This window comes from Pristis pectinata, chromosome 6 (genome assembly GCF_009764475.1).
Source record: "Pristis pectinata isolate sPriPec2 chromosome 6, sPriPec2.1.pri, whole genome shotgun sequence".
NCBI classification, from domain to species: Eukaryota; Metazoa; Chordata; class Chondrichthyes; order Rhinopristiformes; family Pristidae; genus Pristis; species Pristis pectinata.
This window is the reverse complement of record NC_067410.1, coordinates 25,239,216-25,254,052: the sequence shown is the minus strand read 5'-3', so window position 1 is coordinate 25,254,052 and position 14,837 is coordinate 25,239,216. Positions and strand designations below refer to the sequence as shown.

At 45.0% G+C, this 14,837-nt stretch overlaps 1 protein-coding gene across 2 annotated transcripts in view; it reads left to right on the top strand.

Annotated features, from left to right (window-relative positions):
* Positions 1-14,837, top strand: part of arhgef3 (Rho guanine nucleotide exchange factor (GEF) 3) — a 230,507-nt gene that overhangs the window by 100,453 nt on the left and 115,217 nt on the right. Inside the window, exon 1 of one of the 2 annotated variants that reach the window (XM_052017802.1) lies at positions 10,838-11,372. The exons of the other annotated variant lie outside the window; for it this stretch is intronic. Within the exon in view, the coding sequence (XP_051873762.1) occupies positions 11,343-11,372 (30 nt within the window). The 5' untranslated portion in view covers positions 10,838-11,342. Of the gene's footprint in view, positions 1-10,837; positions 11,373-14,837 lie in introns of those variants that run through there. 2 annotated transcript variants of the gene reach the window in all.

Sequence of the window (14,837 nt, the reverse complement as noted above, 5' to 3'; positions counted from 1 at the left end):
TCTTGAGGAATATAGGGGAGCAAGGAAGGAACTTTAGAAGGGGCTGAGGAGAGCAAGAAGGGGACATGAAAAGGCCTTGGTGAGTAGGGTTAAGGAAAATCCCAAGGCATTTTTCACTCATGTGAAGAGCAGAAGGATGACGGGAGTAAAGGTAGGACCAATTAGGGATAAAGGTGGGAAGATATGCCTGGAAGCTGTGGAAGTGGGTGAGGTCCTCAATGAATACGTCTCTTCAGTATTCACCAAGGAGAGGGGCTTTGATGATGCTGAGGACAGTGTTAGTAAGGTTAATGTTCTAGAGCATGTTGATATCAAGAGAGAGGATGTGTTGGAGCTATTAGAAAATATTAGGACAGATAAGTCCCTGGGGCCTGACAGAATATTCCCCAGGCTGCTCCCTGAGGTGAGGGAGGAGATTGCTGAACCTTTGGCTAGGATCTTTGAGTCCTCGTTGTCCACAGGAATGGTACCGGTGGATTAGAGGGTGGCAAATGTTGTCCCCTTATTCAAAAAAGGTGGTAGGGATAGTCCAGGGAGTTATAGACAAGTGAGCCTTACGTCTGTGGTGGGCAAGCTTTTGGAAAGGATTCTTAGAGATAGGATCTATGGGCATTTAGAGAATCATGGTCTGATCAGGGACAGCCAGCATGGCTTTGTGAAGCGCAGATCATGTCTCACAAGTCTGATAGTGTTCTTTGAGGAGGTGACCAGGCAGATTGATGAGGGTAGTGCAGTAGATGTGGTCTACATGGATTTTAGTAAGGCATTTGACAAGGTTCCACATGGTAGGCTTCTTCAGAAGGTCAGAAAGCATGGGATTCAGGGAGGCTTGGCCTTGTGGATTCAGAATTGGCTTGCCTGTAGAAAGCAGAGGGTTGTGGTGGAAGGGATTGCATTCAGATTGAAGGGCTGTGACTAGTGGTGTCCTACAAGGATCAGTTCTGGGATCTCTGCTTTTCGTGATTTTTATTAATGACTTGGATGAGGGGGTAGAAGGGTGGGTTGGCAAGTTTGCAGATGACACAAAGGTCGGTGGTGTTGTGGATAGTGTGGAGGATTGTCGAAGATTGCAGGGGGACATTGATAGGATGGAGAGCTGGGCTGAGAAGTGGCAGATGGAGTTCAATCTGGAGAAGTGTGAGGTGGTACACTTTGGAAGGACAAACTCCAAGGCAGAGTACAAAGTTAATGGCAGGATTCTGGGTAGTGTGGAGGAGCAGAGGGATCTGGGGGTCCATATCCACAGATTCTTGAAAGTTGCCTCACAGGTGGATAGGGTAGTTAAGAAAGCTTATGGGATGTTAGCATTTGTAAGTCGTGGGATCGAGTTTAAGAGCAGCGAGGTAATGATGCAGCTCTACAAAACTCTGGTTAGACCACACTTAGAGTACTGTGTCCAGTTCTGGTCGCCTCATTATAGGAAGGATGTGGAAGCATTGGAAAGGGTGCAGAGGAGATTTACCAGGATGCTGCCTGGTTTAGAGAGTATGGATTATGAGGAGAGACTAAGGGAGCTAGGGCTTTACTCTTTGGAGAGTAGGAAGATGAGAGGAGACATGATAGAGGTGTACAAAATATTAAGAGGAATAGATAGAGTGGACAGCCAGTGCCTCTTTCCCAGGGCACCAATGCTCAGTATAAGAGGGCATGGCTTTAAAGTAATGGGTGGGAAGTTCAAGGGAGATATCAGAGGAAGGTTTTTTACCCAGAGAGTGGTTGGGGCATGGAATGTGCTGCCTAGGGCGGTGGTGGAGGCAGGTAAATTGGTCAGATTCAAGAGATTGCTAGATAAGCATATGGAGGAATTTAAAATAGAGGGATATGTGGAAGGAAAGGGTTAGATAGTCTTAGGCGAGGTTTAAAGGTTGGCACAACATTGTGGGCTGAAGGACCTGTATTGTGCTGTACTGTTCTATGATTCTTTGATAAGGTTAAAACTTGGCACATCTAATCAACAAACTGATCAACAGTCTCTAAAACTGAATAAGGGAAATGGGGGATGCATTATCTATTCTCTTCAAGAGAGATGCATATCAAGCTGAATTAACAGGCCATTTTTAAAAGGCAAGAATGAAAAACCCAGATGGGTTGAACATCACTTTTGTTTGAATTGCATTTAAATGCAAGTAATAAAGTAAAATATCTTTAGATGAATTTGCATTATATTGTAGCGAGGTGCTACGCACTGAGCTAAGAATGAAACGCGCAGTCGGAGGTCTGAACTTGAGACTGATTTATTTTTCAACTGCCCGCGCTAGCTTTTAAACCTGATACAGATCTTGCCCTCTCCAGGCGGAAATGATGCCCGCGGTACGTCACTGAACTCTTCCCGTGTGCGGGCTTTCTCTCCTCTCTGTTGAAGAAGAAGGCCTGGTGCTATTTTGCTGCCGGCCTTCCTGCCAGCGTGCGCTCCGTTCTTGGAGCCAGTTTGTTTGCTTCAAAGGTAGGTCGCTACATGACCACCCCGCCCCCCAGAACTGGCGATACCCCTCCCAAAGTCCGCAGTTTGGGACAGTCGCTGCTTGGGCGGTCTGCCTCTGCGCCGTGGAGCCTGAGCCTCGACAGTCTGCAACAAGTCCATGTGGGCCGGTTTGAGCCGGTCTACTGTGAAAACCTCCTTTCTCCCCCAGTGTCCAGAACATATGTGGACCCGTTGTTCCTCAGTACTTTGAACGGTCCCTCATACGGCCGCTGCAGGGGTGTCCAGTGTGCGCCCCTTCGAACAAAAATGAACTTACGATTCTGCAGGTCTTTGGGTACGCAGGTCGGGGTTTGTCCGTGTCGTGAAGTCGGTACGGGGGCCAGGTTGCCAAGCTTCTCGTGTAGTCTGTCCAGGACTGCTGCTGGTTCTTCTTCCTGCCCCCTTGGGGCTGGTATGAACTCTCCTGGGATGACCAGGTGTGTGCCGTACACCAGCTCAACCGATGAGGTGTGCAGATCCTCTTTGGGTGCTGTGCGGATTCCCAACAGGACCCAGGGGAGCTCGTCCACCCAGTTAGGCCCTTTCAGGCGGGCCAGGAGAGCCAACTTCAAGTGGCGGTGGAAGCGTTCCACCAGCCCGTTCGACTGTGGATGATAGGCAGTTGTGTGGTGCAAACGTGCTCCCAACAGGCTGGCTATGGCCGACCACAGGCTGGAGGTGAACTGGGCACCTCTGTCGGAGGTAATGTGGGCCGGTACCCCGAAGCGTGCTACCCAGGTTGCGATCAGCGCTCAGGCGCAGGAATCGGCAGTGGTGTCAGTGAGCGGGGCCGCCCCTGGCCATCTTGTGAATCGGTCGACCATAGTTAGGAGGTTCCTCGCTCCTCTCGACAAAGGCAGGGGCCCCACGACATCCACGTGAATGTGGTTGTACCTCCGGTGGGTGGGCTCGAACTGCTGCGGCGGTGCCTTGGTGTGCTGCTGCACCTTGGCTGTTTGGCACTGCACGCATGTTTTGGTCCACTCGCTGACCTGTTTGCGGAGCCCGTGCCACACGAACCTGCTGGAGACCATCCGGATGGTTGTCCTGATGGATGGGTGCGCCAAACCATGTATGGAGTTGAAAACCCGCCACTGCCAGGCTGCTGGGATGATGGGGCAAGGTTGGCCGGTAGCTATGTTGCATAGGAGGGTCCTGCCACCTGGGCCTACTAGGAACTCTTGCAGCTGCAAACCCGAGACTGCAGTCCTGTAGCTGGGCAACTCGTCGTCCGCCTGCTGTGCCTCCGCTAGCGCTGCGTAGTCCACCCCCGGGACAGGGCCTGGATAGCTGGCCTGGAGAGTGCGTCTGCCACGACATTGTCCTTTCCTGAGACATGCTGGATGTCCATCGTGTACTCGGAGATGTAGGACAGATGTCGCTGCTGACGGGCCGACCAGGGATCGGACGTCTTCGTGAACGCGAAGGTCAATGGTTTGTGGTCCATTTGTGGTGAACGGCCTACCCTCTTAAAAAAGTATCTGAAATGCCGGATTGCCAGGTAAAGTGCTAACAGCTCCCGGTCAAAAGCACTATAGTTGAGTTCAGGTTGCCGCAGGTGCTTGCTGAAGAACGCTAGGGGTTGCCAGGGCCCCTCGACGAGTTTTTCCAGCACCCCACCGACTACCGTGTTGGACGCGTCCACTGTGAGGGTGGTAGGAATGTCCGTTCTGGGGTGCACCAGCATCGCGGCGTTTGCCAAGGCTTCTTTGGCTTTAACGAAAATGGCCGCGGTCTCTTCGTCCCAAGTGATGTCCTTGCCTTTACCCGACATCGTGGTGAACAAAGGGCGCATGACTCGCGCTGCCGAGGGGAGGAAACGGTAGTAGAACTTGACCATACCGATGAATTCCTACAAGCCTTTGACTGTGTTGGGGCAGGTGAAGTGGCGGACCGCGTCTACCTTGGCGGGCAGGGGAGTTGCCCCATCTTTGGTAATTCTGTGGCCCAGGAAGTCGATGGTGTCGAGCCCGAACTGGCATTTGGCCGGGTTGATGGTGAATCCGAAGTCACTCAAGCGGGAGTAGAGTTCCTGGCGATTGCGGCTGGCTATGAGGATGTCATCTAAATAGATGAACGCAAAGTCTAGGTTGTGCCCGACGGCATCCATCAGCCGCTGGAACGTCTGTGCGGCATTCTTCAGGCCGAAATGTATCCGGAGGAACTCGAACAGGCCGAACGGGGTGATGAGCGCTGTCTTGGGGATGTATTCGGGGTGTACCGGGATTTGATGGTATCCCTGGATGAGGTCCACCTTGGAAAAGATGCTCGCCCTGTGCAGGTTGGCTGCGAAGTCCTGTATGTGGGGTACAGGGTAGCGGTCTGGGGTTGTGGCCTCGTTCAACCGACGGTAGTCACCGCACGGTCTCCAGCCCCCGGCTGCTTTGGGCACCATGTGCAGGGGGGAAGCCCATGGGCTGTCGGACCTCCGTACAATCCCCAATTCCTCCATCCGCTTGAACTCCTCCTTCGCCAGGCGGAGCTTGTCCAGAGGAAGCTGTCGTGCGCGGGCGTGGAGGAGTGGTCCCTTGGTCGGGATGTGGTGCTATACTCCTTGTCTGGGTTTGGTTGCCGTGAACTGCGGTGCCAGAACCGATGGGAAATCCACCAGGATTCTGGTTAATTTGTTGTCCGACAGCGTGACGGAGTCTAGGTGTGGGGCCGGCAACTTGGCTTCACCCAAGGAGAACGTTTGAAAAGTCTTGGCGTGTACCAGCCTTTTCCCGCGTAGGTCAACCAGTAGGCTGTGGTTCTGCAAGAATTCTGCCCCTAGGAGTGGCTGGGCCACGGCAGCCAGTGTGAAGTTCCACGTGAACCAGCTGGCGCTGAACTGCAGCTGCACTGTGCGGGTGCCGTAGGTTCGTATCGTGCTGCCGTTCGCAGCCCTGAGGGTGGGCCCTGGCTCCCTGTTGTGGGTGTCATGCCCCGTCGGGGGTAAAATGCTGATTTCCGCTCCGGTGTCGACCAAGAAGCGGCGTCCTGATTGTTTGTCCCAGACGAACAAAAGGCTGTCTTGGTGGCCAGCCGCCATAGCCATCAGTGGCGGCTGACCTTGGCGTTTCCCGGGAACTCACAGGGCGGGTGACACCGGTGGGCTTCTGCACCCCACCGCTGGTGGTAGAAACACCACTGAATGTTGGCTCTCTCACTCCTACCTCTAGGTTGCGTGCACTCTGTTGCTGGACCTGGTCTGGTCTGCCGTTGGGCACGTGGCCTGTTTTCCCTCTTGGCCTTCCACAGCACGTCTGACCTGGCCGCCACCTTCCGGGGATCACTGAAATCCACATCGGCGAGTAGCAGGCGTATGTCGTCGGGAAGCTGCTCTAGAAATGCCTGCTCGAACATGAGGCAGGGTTTGTGTCTGTTAGCCAGGGCCAGCATTTCGTTCATTAGCGCAGACGGTGGCCTGTCCCCCAAGCCATCCAGGTGCAGCAAGCAGGCGCTGCGCTCCCGCCATGAGAGGCCGAAGGTCCTTATGAGCAGTCCTCTGAATGCTGCATACTTGCCTTTCTCCGGGGGCGACTGAATGAAGTCCATGACCTGAGCGGCCGTCTCCTGGTCGAGGGAGCTCACCACGTAATAGTAGCGTGTGGAGTCGGAAGAAATCTGTTGAACCTGGAACTGGGCCTCTGCTTGATCAAACCACAGTTGGGGCAGCAGCGTCCAGAAAGTTGGCAGTTTAAGTGAAACTGCGTGAACAGTTGAAGGGTCGCTCATCTTCGGTCCAAATCCAGTTTGGACCGTCGGCGTCACCAATGTAGTGAGGTGCAATGCACTGAGCTAAGAATGAAACGCGCAGTCGGAGGTCTGAACTCGAGACTGATTTATTTTTCAACTACCCGTGCTAGCTTTTAAACCCGATACAGATCCCGCCCTCTCTGGACAGAAGTGACGCCCGCGGTACATCACCGAACTCTTCCCGTGTGTGGGCTTTCTCTCCTCTCTGTCGAAGAAGAAGGCCCGGCGCCATTTTGCTGCCGGCCTTCCTGCCGGGGGCGCGCTCCATTCTCGGAGCCGGTTCGTTCGCTTTGAAGGTAGGTCGCTACAATATTATTTTTAAGCAAACTAATTAAAACCTTCTGTCATCTGGAAGATGACTTAAAGACTTCCCTTTCTGCTAACACCCAGATGTTTTTCACTGAGGCCGATCTTTTCTGCCTGAATCTGCAGCAGATAAACTGATAACTGGACTATTTCCGAGTGCAAGCTGAAGTGTAGCCTTGTGCGCAGCAGGTTATTGACCCTGGAACACAAGTGCTATGCCAGTGAAATTCTCCCGGAGCCAACCAGCACAATTTCTGCAAATCTTTTTGATTGGGAAATCTGTGCTATGTTAAACTCTTTAGCAGTCTGATTGCTAGGAGAAGGATAAACAGATTTTTCTTTGATTTAAATAAGTCAGTGTGTGACTGTGTCTGTCTGCCAGTCTTTTACTTGTCTAAATTTTAAAAATAAATTTTTAACAGGTTCACAAACATTCAATTATAGAGTTACGTTCTGTCGATCAGTTTGTTGATTAGATGTGCCAAGTTTTAACCTTATCATAGAATCATAGAACAATACAGCACAAGACAGGCCCTTTGGCCCACAATGTTGTGCCGACCTTTAAACCTCACCTAAGACTATCTAACCCCTTCCTTTCACATATCCCTCTATTTTAAATTCCTCCATATGCTTATCTAGCAATCTCTTGAATTTGACCAATTTACCTGCCTCCTAGCAGAAGCCTATGTTGTGGACATTGCTGTAAGAAGTAGTGTGACTCAGGGTGGCCTGCAAAATCAGGGTGATGTCTGTTTAATTTTTTTAAATTATCTTAACTTTTCTTTTTCTTGGCACACAGATTCCAATTAATAGAAGTTTGCTCTGCAACATTCCACCAACTATTTAATAATGTTGCATCAAATGAAGCACAAAGTCGTGATTAGACATCCATACTTCTTATACCAACCATTCTCCTTCCTTTGAATGATGCTGGGCACTAGAATATAGCAAACATAGCATATATTCAAAGTTGCATGATGAAACATGTTGACACACCCATACACAGGGTTGTGTCAATTTCTACTGCAATTTTTGTTATCTGATTAAGCAATATTGCAGGTTTCAGCAATTATCTTCAGTAAATTCTTAGAGATCACATCAGTAGCTTTTTTAGCAATTAATTCAAGTGAGCTGCTATGTTTGATATCCCCAGAGGATGTCTTTAATATCAAATATTTCTGATAAAGAAACAGACAAGCACACTGCAATGTTGATTCAATTTTAATGACTGTAACTCTATTTTCCCACTGATTTTTAATTGTATACAAAAAGCTTAGATAAAGACTTATGAAATAAACCAGAAGAAAATATCTCTATTGAACCTGCCCTAACAAATTACATTTTTTAAACATAATGATTTGTGTATGTTCATGCCCAAACCATCTACGAACTTGGTTGTACTTGTTTCCAATATGAGGAAATCGACAGACAGATATTGAACAAATATATAAAAAGATACATCCTTACTATTTGTTCTTCATTCAGCATTTTTTGTATTGCGTTAGTTTAGTAGGGATTTGGAGGAGTCGTCAGTTATTGAGAGCTTTCGGCATTTGTATTGCAGAATGCTGCAGCCTTTTTTTTGTGTGGGGGCATGTTGGTTGGTGGGGAACCAAGTCTACATATTTGGGATAATATGTAAAAGCAGAAAAGTGGATTCTGAGAGACTGATGACCTTGAATCATCTAAATGAGTGTCAGTTCAGAAATGCCTTCAATTTGATAAAAAGCTAGACCTGAAGATTGCAGATTTTGTAAACCACTTCGTACATTATGTATTATTGTCATAAGCATGAGCTTATGATTCTTAAATCCAATAAACAATTAAGGAAAACCTCTTTTACCCAGAGAGTGCTGTAATGTGGAGTTTGCTACCACAAGGAGTAGTTGACGGGACTGCCCTAGATATGTGTAAGAGAAAGCTAGATAATTACACGAGAGAGAAAGCAATAGAAGAAGAAAGCAATGAAATAAAGAATGGTGGGGGAAGGCTGATAACTGAGCATAACATTAGGTTGACTAACTCCTCCTTATGGTCTATTCTGCAAATTTTAACTAAATATGATTATTGCATGTGCTTGTATAATTAATTTGTATGTTCCTCTAAGGTTTATTTCTGGCATTTAAAAAATTTTTATTTTTTATTTTTGTCAGCTTTATTTTAGTTGAAAATGTAGCTGTTTTTTCCCATTACCTTGTCTGGTGTCCTTTTACTAGTGTGGTAGCATTCAAAATCTCTGCTTTAAGTTGAGCAATTTGCCAGATCATTCTAAGCACAATTAGTATATAATGACCAAACTTGTTTCAGTTGCTGGATGCAATAGAAAAATTGAAGTTTGCAACCAGGGAGCTGAATTCAGAACATCATTTTAAAAAGAACATCAGAACTTGATGAAGGAGTGGGTCAGAACAGCTACTGAGCCTGCTCCACCATTCAATTGATCATAGATAACATGATCTTTGCCTCCAGCTTCATTTTCCTGCCCAATTCTCATGACCCCAGATTTCCACTTCCTGTGGGACAGAACGTTTATAGGATTAATAGAAGATTTTGCTGAATTATGTCAGCATCTTATCTGTTTTCTTGTCCAGCAAGTAGTTCAATGTCACTCCTCCGTCATAGAGGGTCTGCCCAGCTGTTGAAGGTTGCCTAATACTCTCAGCAAGTGTCAAGCTGAATTTTGCCTATGCGTTGCATACAAATTCCAGATAGTAAAATCGGAACATATGTTTATTCCACTGAAGTTTCTCAATAGCTTTCTAGCATTGAATAGGCATTTCCCAGGAGCAGTGCAGAAGATAATGGAAGGAAATTCAAGGACAATGGGACTAGTGTAGTTCCAAACCTCTCCCCACAAATGAATAGTCCACCCCCTATACATAATCCAGGATGTGTGAGTAAGAATGGATGTAGCAACAGAATCCTGATTCTGTCAAGTCTTTGAAAGGCAAAGTTCAGAGCTGAAATAAAAAATAGAATATGCTGTAAATATGTAGGTCAGAGAGCACCTGTGAAGGCAGAGGGATATTTTTGATTTCTTTGATATCTCCAACTGAAAATTGCCTCCTTAGTACCTCATTCTTTTGATGGCTGACTGGATTGGACTGCTATTTCCAGAGTGATTTTTGTTTTACTTGAATCAAGGCAATGTTTTCTCATTTGCTGTAATTACAATCCTTGAACTGCTAAGAAACAATATATTCTCTGTACATCTCCCAGGGTAGAGGGGATCACAAAATAATGACAAAGATCTCCCATCGAGAGCTACCGGAGTTCCAGAATTGTTCAAGACTTTCCAGGATTTGTAGATTAAATCTCAATGCAATTCTGCAAAAAATCCCCAGTACCAAAATATAGAAAAACTAAAATAGGACTTATTTTTTTTCCATTTTCTCTCAAGGCTTCTGTGCATTAGATAAAAAAATATTGAAGAAGGTGTAAAAGTGAAGAAGAATGAGAATTGTGAAACATTTGAGTTGTGAAATGGAGCCTCTTCACAAGCCCCTTGGTGTGGGAATGTGCTGCTGCATGTGAATCAATATTTTTGTATGACCCATGACTGGAGCATGAAGGTAGAGCAGGAGGTCATGTGATAAAATCTTTCAGCATATAATGTTAACCACAAATATAGTGAAAGTGATTGGAGGACATTAGTAAAACTGCCTGTTCCCGTGATTATTTCCAGTGATGACTGAATTGAATACGGTATAATTTGAATTTTATCCCTTGATTTGTTAAATATGGGATTTAAGCCATTAAGTGTGAATCTAAATTTTGTGACTGACCATAGGAATATAGGTATACAAGTTTTTTTAAAAACAAAGCAAAATTTTAGAACCATCATTTGTGCTTAAAACCTGATTTTGGTCAGCTTATTTTCTATGAAAAGCTTTGCCCTGCTGAAATTTATTTAAACCCAAGATGTGCTAACTTAAGCAATCTTTAGTTCCAGGACATGGTCAAATGTATATTTTGTAAGCAAATTCAATTTCACTAGTTTTTTTATTAGCCTTTTTAACAAATGCTAAATTCAAAACTTTAGAAAGATGTAAGCTGGAGAACGTTGGTTAAACTGTCGCAGTGGAATTCAAGAATTGATACAACCATGTATTTTGTAACATTTTTTTACATCACTATGAAACCACCACTAAATTTTGGAAGAGTTATTTGAAAAGAAACATTTCATCTCAATTTAATACTATATTGCTTAATTTGTTGGTGGACGAGTCTGGACCAAACGCATGATCTTCTAGAGGCAATTGATTTGCCAGAACTTAGTCCCTTAATGGAAATTGATGTACTGACTGAAGCAGTGGATATGCAATACAAAAACTGTTTGAAATATCTTGTAAAATAAATCTGTTAATTTATTTCAAGTAAATTTATTTTTATGCATGATGTGTTCATTGTATATGGTATATGATCAAACTACACCAAAGCAAATTGGATTTGCTCCCACCGCTTCGGTTCAGCCTTGAGGGTTAACAAGTATTTTTCACAGTCTTATCTACTCCAACAAAATGAAAGATACAACAACTTTAAAGAGGGATGTTCGACATATTGTCCACAGCAATAGCATTGATACAATTAAAGTGCACCTGGCAGACTGCAGAAATTGCATTACTGACTTCTGCTGTCTATCTGCACTGAGACTGTATAGATACAGATAACCATAGACGTGATAGGCTCCTGTCTCACTTCCTGTTGTTCCGGCTGCTTTGAGAGGACTGCAGCTGAAGAAAAAGCCGGGGGCAATTTGACTTGTCAGTAAGCTCCAAGCACAACCTCAAATAATTTTCAGGTTTCTTTTGCTTCTGAAAACAATCACAAGTGCCTCATGGTGTGGTGTTGCTTCTTTATGTATCAGGTAAGAAGTACAAAATGGTATTGATGCTATTTCCTTTTGGGTAACTGGAGCCTGCAGGTAAAATAATCACATGCAAATTGCATTTTAACTTCCTAAAAATAATTTTTCAACACATTTACATGTCATATACTTGATGCAAAAGTGATGGGCTAAGTTGCAAACTTACCCCAGATCTTCAGGCTTTGATCAGTGAAAGTTAATCATCTTGCTTTGACTTTATCAAGCTGCCATAACATGTTGGAAATACATGCAAGGCTCAGGCAGCCTGCTGTCTGTCCTGTCTCAGTTGGATGTTCTACAAGTTGAGTGATGCCACTGTGTAGAATTGTGCCTTAAACAGGTTTAGCAAGCAACCTATTCTGGGAAAGAACTGTAACAAATGGAGGAAATGGTGACAATAAATCTAAAATAAGTTAGACCATTCATCAGGGATAGGGCATAAAGTAGCAGTTTATATTGATTGGTTGAAAACAGGAACTCTCAAATCTTTTGCATATTGCAGTACCTTCTGCGGTTTAACTCTTTGAGTAGTAAGATTGCTCAGGTTTCTCTCTGGTGTATATATTGCAGCTTAGCATTTTTAATGAACTTTGCATCTCTGGCAGGCCTTCTTTTGTAAATGTAGCAGTTTTGTAACACCCTATAGAATATGTCCTGTTGACAACATTTTTCTTAGCTGGAAACCAGATAAGGCAGTTATATATTGTAGAATTAGTCTGCCAGAATGTCCGTGCCTTATTGTTGTGGAAGAATTGACAGCAGTGAATAGGTAGAAGATGATAAGAATATTGTTTAAGGTTGGCTTAATAGCAACTGAAGTTAAAGTCAAAATTGAGATTTCAGTTGTTCTCAAGTGCTTTACGTATGCGGGAACCAGAGGGTCCTGAATAGAAATCACTGTAACAAAATTGCTTTTATGCAGTATGATTTCTTCTGCCCTGAGATGAGTAATTTGTGCTTTGTGTTTATGCCCAAACTGATTGTAATAGGCTTGTAATTCATATCCCAGCACTGGAACTGAAGGACCAGAATTTTCTGAGCACTTGATCTACAACAATGGCATAAACATGAGGAAATGCTGTACTATGAGTACAAAGATAAGAAAGTTCAAACATTTCACACTAGGATCCAGTTATCTCATTCTTTTACCACTGCTCTTTAACGTAGCTCTGCTCCTTCATGCAAAAATTACTGATCATGAGTTTTGTGCATTTATGCTCTCCTAAGTTAGCCAATCCTGAAACTGATCTCTTGCAGAGTCTAAAAGCCACTGAGCATGTGGTTACCGCTGCTGAGTGCTGAAATCAATATAATGAGCATTAATTTATGCTGTATTCAATTGCAAGAGCCTTAGTTTTACTTTTGATGTGTTACGATTTTTAAGCATTTATTTCCTCAGCTTTATATATCTATTGATTCAGTTTTAAGGTGTTAGAATGAGTTGGATAGAAGATTGAAAGCATTCCACTGATGAATGCTCTCTTTTAAACATTCTGGGTGCTGAATTGATAGCTGCTGAAAATGGGTGCACTGATCATGATGCACAATTAACTTCCGTCCTTTGACCATAAATTCATGTGCCTGCTCATTATATTGATTTCAGCATTCAGCCAGTGCTAACCACATGTTCAGTGGTTATTTGACTCAGCGAGAGATTCACTTTCAGGACTGGCAAACACCAGTTGAAGGTGGCCTGCATCTCCTAAAGGAGAGGTGCATTTTGGCTTCAATAGGCACTGCCAGGCATTTTGTAACTGCAGCTGACCTGGAACACAGTAAAAGTTCCACATGGGAAAGAGGGTCTGGTGCAGGATGTGGAGAATGTCAACACAGAAATACCTCTTTGTGTTTAAAGATAGTGGCACAGTGGTGCAGCAGGTAGAACTGCTGCCTCATAGCTCCAGCGACCTGGGTTCAATCCTGACCTCCAGTGCTGTCCTTGTGGAGTTTGCTTGTTTCCCCTGTGACCATGTGGGTTTCCTCCAGATGTTCAAGTTTCCTCCCACATGCCAAAGATGTGCAGTTTGGTAGGTTAGTTGGTCACTGTAAATTGCCCCTAGTGTGTAATGGTAGAGTGAGTGGTAGAATCTAGGGAGCATTGAGGGGAATTTTAAAAAAAAGGGATTATTATAGGATTAGTTGTAAATGGTGCTTGAGGGTTGGCATGGACTTGGTGGGCCGAAGGGCCTGTTTCTGTGCTGTATCTGTCTATGACATGGGAGCCCCTGACAGTTTATTACAAAACCTCAAGTAGGTGATAATCTAATGTGAATGACGTGCACAGCTTTGTGCACTAGAATTGGCAATCCCAGGCTTTGTTCATACTGACCATCCAGTAGCTCCAGCAACTTGCCTCTACAATTTCTAACCATGGCCCAAATTCATGAGAGCTACAGGGAGGGGGAGGGAACCTTTGGACTTTGAGATGGACTTGCCCTTGACCAACGTCTTCCCTATTGGTTATAAGAACCAAGGGACTCCGAGCTCCAGTGAGAGATTGACTGTCAGGGCTGAAGGCCTCCCTCCTCTAGCAGACGTCCATGTCATTTGCATAGCACATATTCACAACTTTCTCCCCCTTGCCTGGTTGGAATGACTTCTGGCTTCACTGCGAAAGGCAGGATAGATTTGAAATTTTCCTGCGAGTGTAATGTTTCTACACCCTGCATGAAAATTGGATTGTTAAATGTGCTCAGGTGCTCTGTGTGGAGACCTGAGGCCTTTTGATGTTGAGTATTTACTCTTCTACATGCTGCTTAGTTCCTCCAGAATGATCCAGGCTGTTGAATCACCATTTGAGCAAACCAGCAGTTTTCTCTATTGCATTCATGAGCCTGTAGCTCTATGCATATTGTATATCTGTTGTGCACTGAAGTTGCAAGCCAAGTCACTTGGTAACCCATCCTTTGGTTTGTGGGATAGCTCAAATAAGATGGTGTGGCAGACCCACACAGGATCTTGTTTGCTGCAAGGATATCAAGCAGTGATCTATATCATCTGCTGTATATGATTATATACCAGCTAGATAGTGATGGTGTGGAATCTGTTCAGCTTGTGGTATATTCATCAAGGAAGCATTGTGCACAAAAACAAAACAGTTCTTGAAGATTCCTTTAAATATTTATGGTGGGGTGAAAGTCTTCCAATGGCTGTTTAGCTCTGGATGTTAAGTGAAACTGGAGCATCAGATTGCAATTTAGCAACATCATGGTAATCATGATCTGTCTAACCTGCATACTTCTAGCAAGTTGGCATGACTTGCTCTATATATGTGTAAGTGAGCAGCAGTTACAATGTTAATGCTCATGAAAACCACTGGATTGTCCTTAAAAAGCTCATCTAGTTCACTAATGTCCTTCAGAGGAGGAAATCTGCCATCCTTGTCCAGTCTGGCCTATCTGTGACTCCAGACCCATCCCATGAGGTTGACTCTTAAATGTTCACTGAAGTTTAAGCAAGCTATCT